The sequence below is a fragment of the Zootoca vivipara genome, chromosome 3 (assembly GCF_965207765.1).
Source record: "Zootoca vivipara chromosome 3, rZooViv2.hap1.1, whole genome shotgun sequence".
NCBI classification, from domain to species: domain Eukaryota; kingdom Metazoa; phylum Chordata; class Lepidosauria; order Squamata; family Lacertidae; genus Zootoca; species Zootoca vivipara.
This window is the reverse complement of record NC_142586.1, coordinates 56,835,240-56,854,988: the sequence shown is the minus strand read 5'-3', so window position 1 is coordinate 56,854,988 and position 19,749 is coordinate 56,835,240. Positions and strand designations below refer to the sequence as shown.

Here is a 19,749-nt window from a genome sequence, read left to right as displayed (position 1 = left end):
TAAAAGGGATTAGACAAATTCATGTGGGATGTTATCAATGCATGTAGTCCTGATGACAAAGTATTAACTTCAATGGGATGTGGGTGGTGCTGTGGTCTAAACCACTGAGCCTCTTGGGCTTGCCGATTGGAAGGTTGGCGGTTCGAATCCCCGCGACGGGGTGAGTTCCCATTGCTCTGTCCCAGCTCCTGCCAACCTAACAGTTCAAAAGCATGCCAGTGCAAGTAGATAAATAGGTTCCACTGTGGCGGGAAGATAAACAGTGTTTCCGTGCACTCTGGTTTCCGTCACGGTGTCCCTTGGCCTGAAGTGAGGTGAGCGCCACACCCCATAGTCACCTTTGACTGGACTTAACCGTCCTGGGGTACTTTACCTTTACCTATATTACCTCCAGTATTGAAGGCAATATGGCCCGGAACACCAGTTGCTGGAAATCACACTCCGAGAGTGCTCTTGCCCATGTAGCCTGATTTTAGGGTTCCCATAGGCATTTTGTTGTGGGAAGAGAACGTTGGACTAGATAGGACAGACAAAAGGTGCGTCGGGGCTCTTGAAATGTTTTAAGTTTAAAAATATTACTTGAAACACTTTCGCTTTCAGCGGTTCAGTTGTAACATGATCTTTTTTGTGGATGTGGATTTATATCTTTGCTTTTGAAAACTTCGCTGAATTTGACCTACCACAGTTCTGTCAACTGGTATATGTTTCTGAATTGTCAATTAGAGATGCATGAAATTGTGGTGGAAATGTATCATTTACAAAATCCCTCTTCCTCTTTTTGCAAACAGCTGCAGAAATACAAAGAGTATTGAATCAACTTGGAACGCCACAAGACACGCATGAATTGCGGCAACAGCTGTAAGCGCTTCATGGGATGACCTTCATTTAACTGCATTGTAGATAGCCTCTCAATATGTGTTTCTGTCTTACCAAAGTGCTCTGCGTCTTTGAAACATTTGAGAACAGAAAAGGAGTGTGGGGATAAACCAACATCTTATCTGTATGTTGACTTGTTAATCCTCCAAGTTGCATTGTTGGCACTATTAAGCACCCAGATGGTGTTGGAAGCAAGAATGTACAGAGCCATCAAAGCCCCCTGAGGTTCTTTTAAAAGTTCAAACCACTTTCATGTTTGCTACTTCCGGCATTCTGGAAATGACTCTTAGGCTTTTGACAAGAGTTTCAGCAAGTTAGGCTTTGTTAAGTGATGCAGAAGTATAGTGTGGTATAGCATGAAATCAAAAGAAGGAATGTACAGTGGTACCTCGGGTTACAAACGCTTCGGGTTACAAACTCCGCTAACCCGGAAGTAGTTGCTCCGGGTTGCGAACTTTGCCCCAGGATGAGAACAGAAATCGCGCGCCAGTGGCGCAGCAGCAGCAGGAGGCCCCATTAACGAAAGCGCACCTCAGGTTAAGAACGGTTTCGGGTTAAGAACGGACCTCCAGAACGAATTAAGTTCGTAACCCGAGGTACCACTGTATTCCAAAATAACTGCAAAGGAGGGAAAGAAACAAAGAAACAAATTAGGAATGCATTGTTCCTACAGTGTGATGTTGATAAGTGTCACTCATGCACCTGAAGGTTATGTAGATTATCAAATTGTATTATTTAAATTAGCCTGAAGCCACATAAATATAGATGTATACAGTCCTGTGCCTATAGGGTTTTATTGGTGGTTTCTGTGGATCTTGGTTGTTAATATCTTTTGTGCCCCTGCTCATTAGTGAGAGAATTGCTGCAAATAATAATAGAATCTGCTGAAAGAGGGGTGTTGGGCATATAGCACAAGCTGAATGGACACTTAAAGAGCTGGTTTTGCAGTTAATATCACTGGCCATGCTGACTAATGCCTACTAACTTCCACTTAGCCTGATTGTCAGTGCTTTGTCCAGATTTAACTGGTAGATCAGGGTGCCTTGTGTTTTTTTAAAAAAACAGGAAGAGTTTACTGCAACCTGTTCTCTGGATGGCCTTTTTCTTCAATAGATGCAGGAGCTGTTGATTAAGAAATGCTTACAGTAATCAAGTACATCATGTTGCTACTTAAATCATGGTTCTACATTAGAATGTGTTCTTTTCGATAGAATTAACTTGTGATCATAATCCCTGGGGGGGATTTTTTCTCTTATCCTTTTCCAAAAAAAGAATATGTAAGCCTCCTCCTGAACATGGTGTTTGTCATAATTTAAAATGTTTTCTCTCTTTCCCCTTCCCATATTGACTATTTACATTTTAAAATACCGAATCTACTTTTCATGGCCCATCTATCCAACTGTCAGAGAAATGCAATCTTTATCATTTAAGTAATTTTTTTTAAAAAAAATACTTCATGCAAAGTTTGGTCCACTACTTCTCAATTCTTCATTCTTGGTTTCTACAGAAGTGGAACCAGCAGTTATTTTGCAAATATTAAATAATATATGTGCCTTTCCTGAAGATTTATTTCTAAAGATACTCAGCAATGGAGTAAAATCGTTGGTTGAGTAATCCAGTCACTGAGCTATAACTTTCTGTTTTAGGCAGCAGAAGCAGCAGTATACAAACCAACTTGCCAAAGAGACAGACAAATACATTAAGGAGTTTGGATCTCTGCCTTCAATAAGCGAGCAGGTACAAAAATGTGAAGACGGTTTTCTGCATTATTATTGTTTCTTAAAAACTAAAACTGCCTTTTTCATTTCTGCCACGTGTGTTTGAAAACATTTTACTCCTGAGGCATATCAAGCAAAATACATTAATGGAACTTGGTTTGTAGTATAATTAAGAGGCCAAGTATTTTTGAACTACTAGGATTATAGGATTTACTTTGGTACAGGCACTTGGATTATGATCATTTTAATCATTTTGACTGCAATCCTGTGCACAGTTAGGCTGTTTAAATCCTATTGACTTTAGTATGTGCAGAACTTGGACATTTATGTCTTAACCGTGAGAGTGCTTGCATGGTAGTATATGGGGAAATGAAATTAACATTCATTTCAGGGCAATTGTCTTTCATTCTTATGAACAGCCATTCTAACAAATAGCTAATTATTGTCTCAATACCTTGTCCATCAAAAAGAGTACAGGCCTGCCTGTGTTTGGCTTTGAGGAAGGAATAAAAGCAGAGGAAATCCAGCACTACTTCATTGGTGGGGAACCTGTAGCCCTGCAGATATTGTTGGAATACAACGGACATTATCCCTGAACATTGGCCATGCTGGCTGAGGCTGTTGGGAGTTGGAGTCCAACAATATCCAGAGAGCTGCAGGTGCAATCATATAGCATTCTCCTTCAGCTTCTGTATCATGTTAAAAATTGAGGCGTCGTCATGTTAACTCCAGGGGAAATTATTTTGCCAGTCATCTCACCACTGACATACTGGTGGTATTTTTATGCTAAAGGATACACAGCACAAAATTTCTCTCATAGAGTAGTGCTTAGCTGGGGCACCACTGGTTTAAATGGCCTCCTCTCTTGTATTCTTGCCTCTCTGTCAGAAGCTAGAACCCAGCATGGACTAGCGGATAGCTATAGGGTGCCAATTTTGAATTGTTGCTTAGCAATGAAACCCTATACACTATCGTTAATGCATATTAATTGCAGGTCTTTACTGCGGGTCCCTTTCAGGGGAAGGGGTGTACATGTCATCCTGCTCTGGCATGGCGCAACTTAAAATTGCTGTCCTTGTCCACCTATCTGTGCAAGTGCTGGACTTTCACTGCGATCCATTCCAAAGCTCGAGTGGGACTTTAGTGATGTGTGAGGCTTTGGCGTCATAAAAAGCACCATTCAGTGGCCAGAGGCTTTGCAATAATAAAATGCCCTTCCATAACTTAGATAAATGTGTGTTCATCACACTGTATAGTTGAAAAGAGAGCGGGGATGCATCCATACTTTTGTCCATATTGCTCCTGACCTTTCTTGGTGTCTGCCTTTAAGAAATGTGCAGTCGTATATGCTGCTTCCGTCCAGCATCTTGTAGAAAACTCCTGCACTGAATAATAAAAAGATGACAGATTCTGGGCTAGTTAAATAACAACTGTACAATAAATTTATCTCATTTTATTACGTATGTAATATATATTACATTTTGCTCCTTAGCGTCAGAGAAAAATACAGAAGGACCGACTTGTGAATGAGTTCACCACAGCACTGACGAACTTCCAGAGGGTCCAAAGACAAGCTGCTGAGAAAGAGAGAGAAATTGTAGCCAGAGTGCGAGCCAGCTCTAGGGTATCAGTAAGTATATACCAATGTATGTGCGATGTTTCTATTTACAATTGTACTTTGGAAGCCGAACGCCTTGGCTCCCGAACAAATCGATCAAAAAACGGAAGTGAGTGTTCCAGTTTTCGAACGATTTTCGGAAGCCAAACATCCGGCGCAGCTTCCACAGTTTCCGATTGGCTGCAGGATGCTCCTGCAGCCAATCGGAAGCCACACTTGGGTTTTCGAATGGTTCCAGGAGTCAAACGGACTCCCGGAACATATTCTGTTCAAAAACCTAGGTACCACTGTATAAAATCTGTTTCAGTATTTTAACTTTTGCATGTCTTAAAGTAGGATTGTAAATCTTTATTGATTATACTGCTATACCTTTTATAAACCTCTTTGAGGGTTTTCTTTACAATCACGTGGTGTATAAATTTTGTATAATAATAAAATAATAATACATAAAATAATAAAATAATAAACAATACATAAATTAATAGAGGAATCAGGATAGAATATATCATTTATCTACTACTTTAGCAGTTATCTCCATATTAGGGTGAATCAACATCAGTGTATTTCACATGCAATCAGTTGCTAAACTCCATTTGTGAAATGAACGGCAAGCTCTTGAATTTCACCTGCAACAAAAAGTTGTGGCTTTTTAAATTGTTATTATTAAAGCACCAGATAATCTCCTGGGGATGCAAGCAAAAGTGGAGCTTTTTGGTCGGGGTGGAATAGAACATGGGAAGCTTTCATGTGGTCAAAGTTGGGTTTGAATACAATAGCATGCAGGACCCAGAAGACCCTGTCAGCATGCCTGATTTTGTCAGCATGTGGCTTTGCAGGCAATTGCATTGGGAACACTATGTGGTTTTGCATGTTTGTTGATCTGAAGCTGAGTGATATTTACGTGAGTAGGAATTACCATGTGATACTCCACATAATTGCAAACAGGTCTCAGCTAGTAGCATCTACGGCAGTAAAAACTAGCATAAAGGTGAAAGAAGCTTATACAAGAATTGACACCCAAGGGTGGATCTAGAAGCATTTCACTTTAAAGCATTGTACAGTGGTACCTCAGGTTAAGTACTTAATTGGTTCTGGAAGTCCGTACTTAACCTGAAGCGAACTTTCCCATTGAAAGTAATGGAAAGTGGATTAATCCGTTCCAGACGGGTCCGCGGAGTACTTAAATTGAAAGTACCCTTACTCAACCTGAAGCGTACTTAACCCGAGGTATGACTGTAAGTTTAAACAGGGAAAACAGGTACAGTGGTACCTCGACTTACGAACGACTCGACAACTGAATTTTTCGACTTACGAATGGGGCTAATGGCCGTGTGCTTACGAATGTCTTGAGGCCCCACTGTACAGAAAAATGGGACTCCATGTTGCCATCTGGTGGCACAGTGTTATATTGCATATAGGTAAAGGGGACCCCTGACCATTAGGTCCAGTTGTGACCGACTCTGGGATTGCGGCGCTCATCTCGCGTTACTGGCCGAGGGAGCCAGTGTACAGCTTCCAGGTCATGTGGCCAGCATGACAAAGCCGCTTCTGGCAAACCAGAGCAGCACACGGAAACGCCGTTTACCTTCCCGCTGTAGTGGTACCTATTTATCTACTTGCACTTTGATGTGCTTTTGAACTGCTAGGTTGGCAGGAGCTGGGACCGAACAACGGGAGCTCACCCCGTCACAGGGATTCGAACCGCCGACCTTCTGATCGGCAAGCCCTAGGCTCTGTGGTTTAACTCACAGCACCACCCGCATACAACACATATAAATCACTTTTTCTTTACCTGTCTAGCTCACTGATCCTAAGATCAGTGCTTTTTCTCTGGGGGTACGGAGGGGTACACATACCCCTACACATTTTGCAAATCTAAGTTTAGCCTCATTGAGGGGCAGTATTTCAATATGAGTAGGAAAATCAAAGTACCCCAAAACATTTTTATAGCAAAAAAAGCACTGCCTAAGAGAATATAAATTAATCCATCTTATTCTATCATGGCTGCTCTACTTTGTGCATTAAACATTCCATAACTGTTGGGTATGGTGGGTATGCAGGTCTAGCAGGGCCCAGACCAACCTAATGTGAGCAAGAAGTCAAGTGCTCTAAGAAGTGTTATGGCACTGAAGTGATCTTGCTTCATTTCTGTTTGTAAATGAATTTGGGGTAGGGGTGGGGACATTGACTTGGATCCTAAGAGGAGGTAAGTTAAAGAAGTTCACAGAAGGAAGTTTTCCCTCTTCTTTTTCCACTCCATCTACAGCCTCCCCAGAAACCTTTCTGCAGAGCCTTCCTGAACAATGTGGGAGGAATAGTCCAAAACTGGGCAAGCATTTATTCCAGTGTCATTCCCCCCCCCCCCCCCGTGTAGAAACTTACACCTGCAATTGCATTACTTTCCCCCCTTCAGGGAGTGCTAAGGATATAACACAAATTAAATTGGGCTGATCCAACTTTTCCTTTTTCCCTATACCTTCTTTTTGTGTGGCTGTGTCATACTGAAGCAGATGTAATTCCATGCCTCAGAATAAGTTGTTTTTCCATCTCTTAACTTTGCAGGGTGGTGCCCCAGAGGAAAGCTACAAAGAAGGAACACTTGTGTCCTGGGACAGGTAGGAAGTGCTATAAAACCTGACAGGGCTTCATTTATTAAATTAAGTAAACTAGGTAAAAAAATGTGTGCACACATAATAGTGCCATAAATTCTCAAATCACTCACAAGTAGGCAATAAAACCTGCTGAGGTTTTTTATGTGGTGTCATAAATGTGGTGCTTTCATTGCTGAGGTGTGGTGTGATCTTAATCCTTCATTGTCCTGTTAGGGAAAAAATACAGTTTTTACATGTATTTTCTCTTAAGAGCTTCCATTAATGGCTTTTCACTCAGTGGGTACTGTGTGTGGTATTCAAAAAGGTCCCAAAATCTGGTTGCCAGTGGCAGCTAGCAATCAATGTTCCCTGTGAAAAGTGTATTAATTAATAATCTGCTTGGATATCCTGTGTGCTTTAACTTATAGCCAGCCTCAGACCGAAGTACTAGAAGAAGAAATCACAGAAGATGACCTTCGTCTTATTGAGGAGAGAGAGTCTGCCATCAGGCAGCTTGAGGTGAGCAGAGGGCAAAGTTTATAAATGCACTGAGATCAAGAGCAGAATTTTTATTTCCTTAATTTTACAGTGTATTTTAAAAAAAACTTCTATTGTGGTATTGGTTCTCCCACCCACCACCCACCCCAGTATTTGTTGCCCTTAAGTTTGTGCTTCCATGTGATTGATTGATTGATAGAATATCAGCTTCTAAAACCAAAGAAAAGGTCTTATCCTGCACCACCTAGTGAACCATGCTCACCAAAGTACTTTCAGAACTTAAAGTTTGTGTTCTAACTCTAAACCATAAATGGAGTGAAACCGTGTCTAAGTAAAGATAATATCAGTAAAGATAATGATTTTTGTTTGTTTTTTATTTTTTATTTGCTAAATGGCAGAGTCTAGGTCCACTTGATCCTATTGATTTCATTGGAAGGAATTACACCTCTGATGTATCTAGCTAAAACAGGGAGACTAGATTGTACCTTAAAAAGGACATGGATTGCACAGAGTTGAACACTTTGATGTCTCATTAACACAAAGCTTAGCTATCTGGACTGGAACTGATCATGGTTATACCCTAATTAATCAGCTAAAATATTCCATATGCAAACACATGACATCCAATTTGTTTTCCAGATATGTTGAAAGTAGCATGGTGAATGTTAAAGAATTTGTGTGTGCTACTTGGTGTTTTGTGGTTTCGTAGTCCAACCATTTCTTTCCCCCACCATTTGTCCTGTTCCATTTTTTTCTACACGTTGCTGGGAGTGAATTCCTGCAGTTGTGCTAAGTGTTGGGGATGTATAAACATGAACATTTTCTGTGTTTACAGGCAGACATTTTGGATATTAATGAAATATTTAAAGATCTGGGGATGATGATTCATGAACAAGGAGATGTGATAGGTAAGCAGAAATTAGTGTTCTGGAAAGAGCTCCTTTTAAAAGTTTGCATAACATTTGGGCACAGTAGCTGGATTCAGTTAGCATCTAGAAATCTTCCAGTAATTTGATAAAGGCTAGAGTTAGCTGTTTCTCAATCATCTGGTTAGGCAAAATTTGGCTTGTGAATATGCCCATGTGCCTTCTGGATTTTATTAACTGACATGTAGTTGCCTTATATTTCAGGCTACAATATATTATATTTCAGGATACAATATGAAATCTGCTTAAGGGGCTGCTCTGTTTTGTTGTGGGAAAAGTGTATTTCAACTTGGTTTCTTGTATTACAAGTTACGTGGTCCTTGACAGCTTTTCAGATTTCGAAGGAGCTGTGCCCTCCTAGGATTAAATTCAGAGCATGTTCAGAACGAAGAGTTGACAGAAAAAGCATTATGCATAAGAAAAATCTATGTTTCAAGTATACATTTTATAGACCTATCCATTAAGCTCAGGAAGGAGCTGGACTTTTAAATACAGTGGTACCTCGGTTTAGGTACACAATTGGTTCCGGAAGTCTGTACTTAACCTGAAGTGTACTTAACCTGAAGTGAACTTTCCCATTGAAAGTAATGGAAAGTGGATTAATCCGTTCCAGACGGGTCTGCAGAGTACTTAAACTGAAAGTACTCAAACCGAGGCGTACTTAAACCGAGGTATGACTGTAGACTTTTAAAAGAAAAGCTGCTGGCATGCAGAGTGGATGAGCATTGCCACCACGCTGGCCTTAGTTGCAGTATTTTTCTTTGTCCAGGATACAGTCCGTTTCCACAAGCTGGTTATGATCTTATCTTGGGGAAATAGCTTACGTTTTCCTTCTCTGCCTGTGAAACAAAGCCTATTAGTTGGGGTGAAGAATCCTAAGCACATTTAGTAGGAGTGGAATCACACCTTAAAAATGATGATTCTGCATTGAGTCCCACCACCAACCCAACCCCCCGCCACTACTTAAAGTTACCCGCTGTAATGTGTAGTTCAACTTGTCTCAAGTCCCAATGTCAGTACAATATGTATGTCCCTGCCAATGCCTCATCTTTGACTACTGCCGGCAGAAGCAAATAATGCACATTGTAATAATAATAATAATAATAATAATAATAATAATAATAATAATAATTATTATTTATACCCTGCCCATCCGGCCAGGTTCCCCCAACCACTCTGGGCAGCTTCCAACAAAATATTAAAATACAGAAATCCATCAAACATTAAAAGCTTCCCTAAACAGGGCTGTAATGATCTCAGGTGGAGGCTCAGGCAATTCCCCACTCCCATGTTGGAAGAAAGTGCAAGGCAGGTCAAAGGACTGCATGGGCTGCCCCTTGCTGCCGACACATGTAGCAGCCTCCCACCACAAATGCTTGTGCTTCTGACTGGTGTGTGAATCAGTCAGTTGGACCATCATAACCCTTCTCATGCTAGCCAGACACCCAAGCGGCAAGGGTGTGTTGTCAATGTGTTGGCATTGTCAGGAGGGTGTATGTGTGAAGCTGAACAAGCCATTATCCGCCCCCTCTCCTTTGTTACCTGTAGTTTCATCCTGGTTTGTTTCAGCTGAACGTTCTTGCAAATAAGTGTGTTTAGGATTGCCGCCTTTTTCCTGTGTCATAGTCAAATAACAGGACTAAAGATGTAAGGTTCCAGAGGAATCTGTATCTGTTACTGAGAATTTCACTCTGCCTTCAGATTAAAGTCTCTGTGGTTTATTTTTCTCCTCAAAGACAGCATAGAAGCCAATGTAGAAACAGCTGAAGTCCATGTCCAGCAAGCAAATCAGCAGTTGTCCAGAGCAGCAGACTACCAGGTAAATATGAGCAGAAGCGGCTAGATTATGTTGGGAATTTTCCATCCTTTGATTAAAAAATTGATGCTTAATTCTCAGACTTACTAAGAGGCTAGAAATGTGATGTACAGGTGACTCACTCTCTCTCCTCTAGGCCATATTTTAATGATCATTTTTAATGCTCTGCTTTTCCAACAAGAAATCAGAGCAGCTTACAGTCCTATTGAAAAAAACAAAACATACTTAACATTCCATTTGTAATAAAGGAGGGCTATCGCAGGATGAGTTAAAGCACAAATATACACCGCTCAAAATCATGCACGGACAGGAATATCTTTGTACGGTTCCTGAATGCTGACCTAGAAGGCAACAAGCAGACCTCTTGGTTCCACAGGCATGGGTTGCAGAGGTGTGCTGAAAGAGAGAAGGGCCCATCTTTCAACCCCCAAGGCACATTGCTCCATCATCTCCAAAGACAGATGGATGCCAGCAACAATTTAATCACCAGTTGCCTTATCTCAAAAAGCGAAGGGATGCAGAGAAGGGCTTCCAATGCAGATATGACAAGGGAAATATATTAGAAGGTGGTCCTTAAGATGCTCTGAGGCATGACCATCTTGGGTTTTAAATCAAAACCAGCACTTTGAATTACATTCACACACCAGAAGTCTTGCCAACTCCTTTTGGACAGGCAGAAAGCCTTTGAGAGTGCATTACATGTAGAGTGCATTACATTAAACCATACCATGACCAGAAGATGGATAACTGTAGCAAGCACTTTGTTGCAACTTTTTCATGGATAGCTAAGTTGGGGAAATGCAGTTTGATCCACAGGTGCCACTTGGGCCTCCAAGGATCTAAAAGCAGTCTCAAGCTGCAAACCTGATAATGTATTGGGAAACATTTCTCAGGCTGAGGGCTGCATTCCGTCATGGTCAAAGTTCAGGGGATGCAGCAGAAGCAAAAGGTAGGTGAGAGCAGAGACCAAAGTGGGTAGAGCAACAAATGCGACTTTTACCTTTGTACAGTGAGAGTTGTGTGTTGCAATCATAAGATGGTCAAGAGATCTCTACACACACAACCATACTCTCTCAAGGCAAGCAAGAACTATGATCCCAGTTCAAGGATACATTTCAGCCATGCAAAAGCCCTCAAGGAAGGGGAAGCCCAGGACTGCTGACCCGGGGACAGTCCTGAGGCACAGATTGAAAACATTTGTTAACCGTGGTGACCATGAACCTATTTATGCACTGCACTGAAATGGAAAGCAAGTGGCGTTTAAGAGGTGTGCTCTCATGTTTATTGGACAGACTGACCCATCACATGTATAGTATTTATAAAAACTAACTTTAGCAAAGTTGTGAATGTTACACTCATCAAACCTACTTAGTTCTGATGCCCCAGTAGTAAGATTATTCTTTTTATGAGCAGAATAAGTCATGTGTAATCTAAAAAGTTGTTGAGAGATTTAAGTACCACAAATTTTAAACAGTTTTCTTATGAGTTCAGGTATTTCAGGTTTTAAAAGCAAACTATTGAGTGCCTATAACTTAGTCTTTTCTGTAAATCTAAACAGTGACTAAGGCTGCAATTCTAACCCAATTTGCCTAACAGTAAACTGCATTGAATTCTGTAGGACTTATTTCTGAGTAGACATGGTTAGGATTGCATGGTTGCTAGCTCGAAATCGCTAGAGACCTCTAACTTGCAAGTTCTCGACTTGCACTCTGTCTCTCAACGAAACATGTGAACTGTCTCAGTTTTGGGTTCTGTAGGGTTTGGTTAATGTTGAGTTTTCTATGTGGAGGGAATTTGCTTCAGATGGAAGAGCAATATTCAAACCATGGGTATCCCCACCTGAAGTCTGAAATTTTCCATGCCACTGGTGAGAACTGGATGGTAGATAAACTGACGATGGAACACTTTGAACCGTTCAGTTCAGGAATTTCTACCCTGACGATCTCCTCTTTTGTTTCTCCACAGCGCAAGTCCCGCAAGAAATTGTGTATCCTCATTCTTGTGCTTGTTGCAGGAGCAACTATCCTTGGCCTCATCATCTGGGGAGCAACAAAATCATGATTTCCTAAAACACGTAGTAGAGTTTCCAGTCATGTCTCATTGTGAAGCTGTTCAGTAAATGATATGCCCATCTTTATCACTTCTGCTTTGTCACAAGATGCATTTTTAATCCACGAGTGCTTCCCCATCAGCTTGTGTAGTACGATTAATTTGAATTCATTGTGGCAATGTAACTTGCCAATACTCGATCAAGGTATAGGCAACTTCTTATATGGTGCTTACTACTCTTCTCTTTACCTCCAGGTGTAGATCTATTGATCAAGTAGGCCAGGCTTACACACACACACACACACACACACACACACACACACACACACACACAGTTATCTTGCAAGGTCATTCAGTTGAACCCTTTGGAGGCCTCATAGAGGGGCTTGTGAGCAGGATGCAAATTGTCAAACACACTGTTTGATATGTCAGCTTAAATAGGGCCAAGTTAATTTACTGCAACAATTAATTCATCAATCACTTTCAATGACTGTTACTATTAACCTGTATGTCTGGACTAAGTGAAACTTTACTTTGCTTCTCATTTCTGAGATCACACACACACACACACACACACACACACATATGGTCCCAAGGATTTCTTTCCATAAACTAGTGGAAATCTCTGTCCACTAACTCTCTGCACAGTTCAAATCTAATAACTGGGCTACTGGAGGATGGAGCCTTGCTTCTGTTGTTATCTCTCTGACTTAATCTTTCTGAAACTTTTTTGGATTAAATGTGCAGTTTCTGTTTTTACAAAAGAGCGATATCTTTCTCTTCATATTTTGATATTAAAAACATGATACTGGGTATCAGCAAACTTGGCAAAGGCTAATCTAGCAAAAAAGGGTTTGATAATGATAGGCTGTGTGTTTGTACTTATCTTTAAAAGATAAGTCTTTGGAATACATTTAAAATTTTGCTAAGATTTGCACCTTAATTTATGTACTTGTTAGGTAGTTGAAGTTCAAAGTATATGGGCAAAATTAATATGTATAGTGGCTTAGCTTCAAACTTGGCTCTCTGATTTGAATCTCCAATAATGTACACATTCCTAACTAGAAAACTGTTTTTAGTTGGTTTGTGGCTCAAGGCAACACAGCTGGATTGGGGCAGTGGGGGATTCACAATCATGGATTTGTACATCTGTACAAGATCCCCCACAGGACCAACGCAGCTGAGAAGAAGGAAGCCATTTGGATTGGGAATACAGCATGGGGACAGGATCAACCATGTCCCATTTCATGGCCCCAATCTGAAGGGGAAAGGGTTTGCCTCTGTATTTACCCTTTAAAAACAACAACAGATGATCTGGTGATGGGTAACCTCACTATCTTTACTACTTTGGTCTTCATATTCCTGTATATGATGGTGACTAGTGAAAATTCTGAGTTGTGTACTGCTTGAATTCAGGGCTCTCAGGCCAATATAAACATCAAACCTGGTGTTTTTGTTTTTAACAAAGTGATTGATCCCTCATTGTATTAGTAAGTACTAGGAGTCCAGAACAGAGTTTGGAAAGTTTTGACTTCCAGATGATTAAGCTGAATTTAATTCTCTCAAGTCCTGAGGTTTTTTTATTAAAAGAAAAAAAACTTGATTATTATTATTATTGGTTCCATTTTGTAGTAACATATATTGGAAAAGTTATTCATTGTTATCTGCGAACTAATCAGGTTATTTTTTAATATATTATTGAAGTAATTAAAATGTATTGCACAAATATTATCTCTAGCTTATACATCTTTTGTATGCAGTTTGATAGAGAAGCAATGTTTACATGATAAGCTCTGAGACTTGAGATTTGGGGAAAACTGAAAGTATCTACAATCTAAATTTGGATTGCACCATCTAAATAAAGGCAATTTTGAAAGTGAATGCTTTGCAGGTTGTCATTTGCAATTTAGGTAAAGGCAAAAGGTTAAGGTAAAAGGTTAAGTCCAGTCAGAGGCAACTATGGGATGTGGTGCTTATCTCACTTTTAGGCCAAGGGAGCCGGCGTTTGTCCACAGACATTTTTCCGGGTCATGTGTCCAGCATGATTAAACCACCTCTGGTGCACAGAGGACCATGATGAATGCCAGGGCACATGGAAATGCCATTTACCTTCCCTCCACAGCGGTACCTATTTATCTGCTTGCACTGGTGTGCTTTTGAACTACTAGGTTGGCAGAAGCTGGGACAGCAACAGGAGCTCACCCTGTTGTGTGGATTCAAACCTCCGACCTTCCAATCAGCAAGCCCAAGAGGCTCAGTGGTTTAGACCACAGCACCACCTGCATCCCTTCTTTGCCAATTACCTTCTGTTCATACAGCTTACCAATGAGAAAAAAATCTCAGCATTTTGAAAGGAAGCAACATTAGGCTGGAACATAATCCAGGAAAAGCAATACACAGCACTAACTTTTCCAGCTATATATAAATTAATAAGAGCATTATGGTGCTAATTAGAAACATGCTTTAAAAATGCTGTAAGCTACAAGATGATTTGCAATTTCCCTAGTAGCTTGTAGGCAAAGAGCAATGTTTAGTAGCTCAAGAAACCTATGGTTTGGAAGAATCCTTGTCCATCTCAGAAGTAATGGGAATCCAAAAGGCAACCCAACTGTTCTGTCCATCAATTCAGCCTATCTGATTCAGAATAAGCACATTTTTAAAAAGATCCTAGTACAAGTAGCTTTTCATGAACTAAGCTAATGAACAACCTAATGGACATGAAAGTAAACACTCCTCCTAGTTGCTAGTCAGCCTGAATTGGATTTCTCGTAAACCCCATATCTGATCATTGGTATATCAGGTGAGCGAAAAGTTAGCCATATAGTTTTCAAGGGGAGAGCTGCACTATTCTGCTCCTCAGATCCTATCACTTGTAGAGGCACTGTGTATGGCCAAAGGAAAGGGGTGCAGGAATGAAAAAACCCTCAGTCCTAATGAATAAGAAACCTTTCCATAAATGTCCTCTAATATATGTGCAGTGGCGTATTTTTGTTCCCACAACTGTTGTGGAGAAATTGCTCTGGAATTTTGCAATCCAGCCTTCCTTATTTACAAGAATAATGTATAAATGCCCACTAGTTTTTGTATGCCAAAGTGGCTGAACTAATCATGTTCCCTTTCAGCCATTTTTGAGGGTATAGCGTGGGGTGAGAGGAAGGGGTGCCAAATGCTCTTGTTGCCTGGATGCTTCAGCGTTCAATTTGCCAACAACACACTTTGAAAGTTGCAAGCTTTTTTGGAACTCTGTAATATGTGGGTTTGCTCTGATGGTATCCCATTCCCTGCGATAAGTACTCCCTTCTCCGCATATGGAAAAGTGGCCTAACCTTGAGGAAGCATGCATTTCAGGCAGCTCTTTCAGTGACCTGTGCAGTTGAAGGAGAAATGTTGTCAGAATGATGCATTGTAACGCAAACCAGAGGGTTGTTACAGCCTCCTGGTTTTGCCATCATTGGGGCTTCCCTTGGGGAAGTGATGTTTGCACACCTTTCGTTAATTCATTACCCCAAAAGTAATAAAGGAATATAGGAAGGGATAAAGGAATGCATGCTGCACAAGAGAATGTGGCTCTTTATACCTGCATTGTATTTATGAAGCTTTATGTCTGAGCAGCAATTTAAACCCTAGCCACCTAATCATATGTTGTGGTATCATTTAAATGTGCCTTCCAAAAGGCTCCTGTTTTCTTTTGTCCTAGTATAATCTCATTAAATTCTTAAAGCAAGGGTGCCTTCAAATGGGCTGCAGCTTTCCTTGTTACCAAAGGTGTAGTGGACAAGGTACCTTTACCTTTACATTACCTAGTGGAAACAAAATTAAAAAAATCCTTCTAGTAGCACCTTAGACACCAACTAAGTTTCTCATTGGTATGAGCTTTCGTGTGCATGCACACTTCAGATACCTGGTCTCTAAGGTGCTACTGGAAGTTTTTGTTTGTTTGTTTCGACTACACCAGACCAACACGGCTACCTACCTGTAACTAGAATTACCCAGTGGATTGGGGCTGCAGGGGGGCTGAAGACCCACTACTATTTCTTCAGCAGGGTCCCTGCCTCCAGCATCCTAGAGCAGGCATCCCCGAACTGCGGCCCTCCAGATTGTTTTAGCCTACAACTCCCATGATCCCTAGCTAATAGGACCAGTGGTCAGGGAAAATGGGAGTTGTAGTCTAAAACATCTGGAGGGCCAAAGTTTCGGGATCCCTGTCCTAGGGCAACCAATTCACCATAAAGGAGGAGGAGAAGTCATTCCGCCCTTTGTGAAAGGAGATAAATCAGCCACTGTACATTGGCTCCTAGGGTCACTCTGGGGAAGGTGTGTAGGAAGAACACAGAGAAGGAGTTGTTGTGCATGCTCCAAAGCTAATCATTTAGGATCCCAGAAAATTCAAGGTTTTTCAGTTTCAAGTGAATGGTGTGCTAGTTCTGTTACGTATAAAATGGATCTTTGAGGAAAACATAACTTGAGTTGCTCTGAAATAAGGTACTGGAGTACTGCAAATCATTTGCCCATGTATGTGCACAGAAAACGTATGGAGACATGCACTGATCATTGCAGTGCATCTCTAATTATTATTAGGGTATAACACTAAGATTACAGTATATTGCATAATAGGGAGTATAGCTGTGAGGGGTTGTGGCTGTGACCACCAAGCAGGCACTTCTAAGTTTGCCACTACCTACATGACTGCTTGTTACTTCTAAATAATTTCTCAGTATCTCCCTTTCCTTTGCACGAACATGAAAAGTGGATATCGAAATTGCCCCTTATCCCCAGACCTGTTTTGGCTTCTGTTTCATTGCCAGCTTCATTAGTAGGCAAGACTTGTTTTGACTAGTTTAAGAGAGTTTGTGTTGTACATATTTTGGGTTTAAGGGATTTCTTTTTTTTAAGTACCATTTTAATTCCAGGACAGCAACAGCAAAACCTCAGACACTGCAATTTAATTTCTTAAGAGGAATTTGTACCAGTTTGCTTTAGATATTTAAACCCAATATCAAACACCTGGGATTTAATGTCAGGAGGTGGGGTTGGACATGTCACTTAGCCACAAGCACCTATTTAGAATGAAATAAAAGACTTGGCTGAAAAATGTCTACGTTCTATTTTAGACTCTGAAAAGTACTAGCCTTGTAAATATTCCCTAGGTAACCTGTAGCCGCAAGAAACCTCCAATGGTAAATACTTTCATGTTTGCTAGGAGATGAAGCTATAATGTATAAACTGGTTTAAAAAGACATCGTGACATCTAGTGCACCTGAAGAGCTATTATGGAGACGGGGAACCTGCAGCTCTCCAGATGATGATGGACCACAGCTCCCATCCCTGACCATTGGCCATGTCAGCTAGGTTTGATGAGAGCTAGGAGTCCAGCCGTTTGGAGGACCACAATTTCCCCCATCCTTGTCCTAAAGACCTGAGTTACTATCAAAGAGTGAACCACACATGCAGCTGGCAGTTTGGAGGGAGGGAGAAGTGGAACACTTGCAAGTCTTTCTTGCAAGAGTAAAGGCTGAAGCAGAAATGTTTCAAGCAAATCTGCAAATGCAGGGCTCACTCATGCACTCACAAAATGTCATTTTATGGTGTATTATTATTGCCCGTCAAATCACAAGTATAAGAAGTCATCCCAAAGCTATACACTTCAAAGTGAAATTAAGCAATACACCAGTTGACAAAAGAGACGGAGGTATTCCAACATTTGGTTTCAGTTCACAGTCCTTTAGAGGCAGAGATTAGGACTGAATTTGAAGCATATCAGCAACACACCCCTTTAACATATCAGACAGGTGCTACCCCTATTATCTTTTTGGCATCTGTTAAGATTTTCCTTTTCCAACTAGCCTTTTAAGCGGAGGATTTTATCCTAGCCTGGGTCTGTACTGGACTTGGAAATAGTCTTTTAGATATGTTGGGACGTGGTCTAAACCACCGAGCCTCTTGGGCTTGCAGATTGCAAGGTTAGCAGTTAAAATCTGCATGATGGGATGAGCTCCCATTGCTTTGTCCCAGTTCCTGCCAACCTAGGAGTTCGAAAGCATACTAGCGTGAGTAGATAAATAGGTACTGCTGTGCAGGAAGGTAAATGGTGTTTTTGTGCGCTTCATCACACTGTTCCATGCACCAGAAGCAGTTTAGACAAGCTGGCCACATGTTTCCCTTTCTGTGGACAAATGCTGCTCCCATGGCCTGAAAGTGGAGATGAGTGCCACACCCCATAGTTGAATTCAACTGGACTTAACTATCCAGGGGTCCTTTACCTTTTACCTTACTGTTGATATTTTTTATTTTTAGGTAGCTTTCAGGATGTTTCACAAGAAGCAATTAAACAAATGAATAAAATTAGCTGAACAGCTAAATTCTGGATACTTTTCCTAGGAAAGTTTCAAAGCTGCTAAGTCAAAAAGACATCAGTTATGGAAATGTCTGTAAAACCAGGAGTTGCAGGACCATGGCAAGCATGTCACTAGTGCAGCATGCATCTTCTGTGTGTTTATGGACGTCATACAGCATTATAAATTCCTCATGCTTGCTTTTAACAAGTGAGGAACTTCTGCTGGACATCCCTATGTTGTCAATGTTCTGTTAAAAAGCTTTAGCAGAACTTCTCCAAAGTAATCTGGACATTACACAGCAGATGCCAGAACAGTTTCTAGTAGTAGTATAGTAGTAGTAGTAGTAGTAGTAGTAGTAATATGCAGTCATAGGATGCTCTAAATGTGACTAAAGAAATAGTTGTAAGAGGGACCGCTAGGATGCCCCCAGCAACTGATCACAATCTAATAATTGTTTTTTTTTTCAAATGAAAAACAACCCAACAGGAGGCTGTTCCATACACCTATCATTTAATTTCAGCCCTCAAAATATTAAAAAATATGTGCAATTATGTTTTGGCTGCAGGATTTCAAAAGAGCTCACTTAACCTAAAGAGAATAACACAGAAGCTGCCTTAGGGCATAATAAACATATATTTTAAAACACTACCATTAATAGGCATGATAAATTGCTGTTGAAAAACAGGAGGCCCTCCTTTTCCCAAGGCTATGAAGAGCTTCACTGTTTTTCTCATCAGTTCTATGAATGAGGACCAAACTGGATGTTGTACCACCAAGTCCATGGTCCTGAGAATTGCTGAGATAGTGGAGAATGGTATGGCCAAGCGGTGAATGCTTATCAGAGAGGGTCAGGGAATGGGAAAGAAGAGTGCTAAAAACGTGTTTTTAGAAAGAAAGAAAAAACCCCCAACACATATTGCTTCCAATGTATAACACTTACAAAAAAGAGGAAAATATATGAAAACAAAACCCCAATTTACCCCCTCCAGGTCGTATCAATCTTTGCCAAAGGCTAGTCGGTGTTTTGGGGTTTTTAGAACTTGGTGTGAGAGAAAAAATATCACTGGGGTGACTTGGAGCTACTGTAAGAAATGACAGGCAGAGGAGATATTGGGTTTTGCCTCTGATGTGTAGTGCCGTCAGTTAACCATAGTTTATACCAGTCTACTAGTGAATTGCATATCCCCACCATAACTCCTCACTTTTTCCAGAACATACTCCCTTCCAGGACTAGAGTTCATACATTAAATTCAGTGAGAAACTCCTCCCTAATGCAAGAAAGCTGCCCTCACCCCCTTCCTTTACGTCTTCTGACATCCTGT

General features: G+C 40.8%; 1 protein-coding gene across 1 annotated transcript in view; it reads left to right on the top strand.

Moving 5' to 3' along the window:
* STX7 (syntaxin 7) overlaps positions 1–13,973 on the top strand; it is a 31,880-nt gene extending 17,907 nt beyond the window's left edge. The window contains exons 3-10 of the mRNA XM_035108973.3: positions 789–858; positions 2,523–2,613; positions 4,087–4,224; positions 6,775–6,827; positions 7,232–7,322; positions 8,137–8,209; positions 9,964–10,046; positions 12,009–13,973. Coding sequence (XP_034964864.3) covers positions 789–858; positions 2,523–2,613; positions 4,087–4,224; positions 6,775–6,827; positions 7,232–7,322; positions 8,137–8,209; positions 9,964–10,046; positions 12,009–12,104 — 695 coding nt within the window. The 3' untranslated portion in view covers positions 12,105–13,973. The remainder of the gene's footprint in view (positions 1–788; positions 859–2,522; positions 2,614–4,086; positions 4,225–6,774; positions 6,828–7,231; positions 7,323–8,136; positions 8,210–9,963; positions 10,047–12,008) is intronic.
* The last annotated feature ends 5,776 nt before the right edge of the window (positions 13,974–19,749 follow it).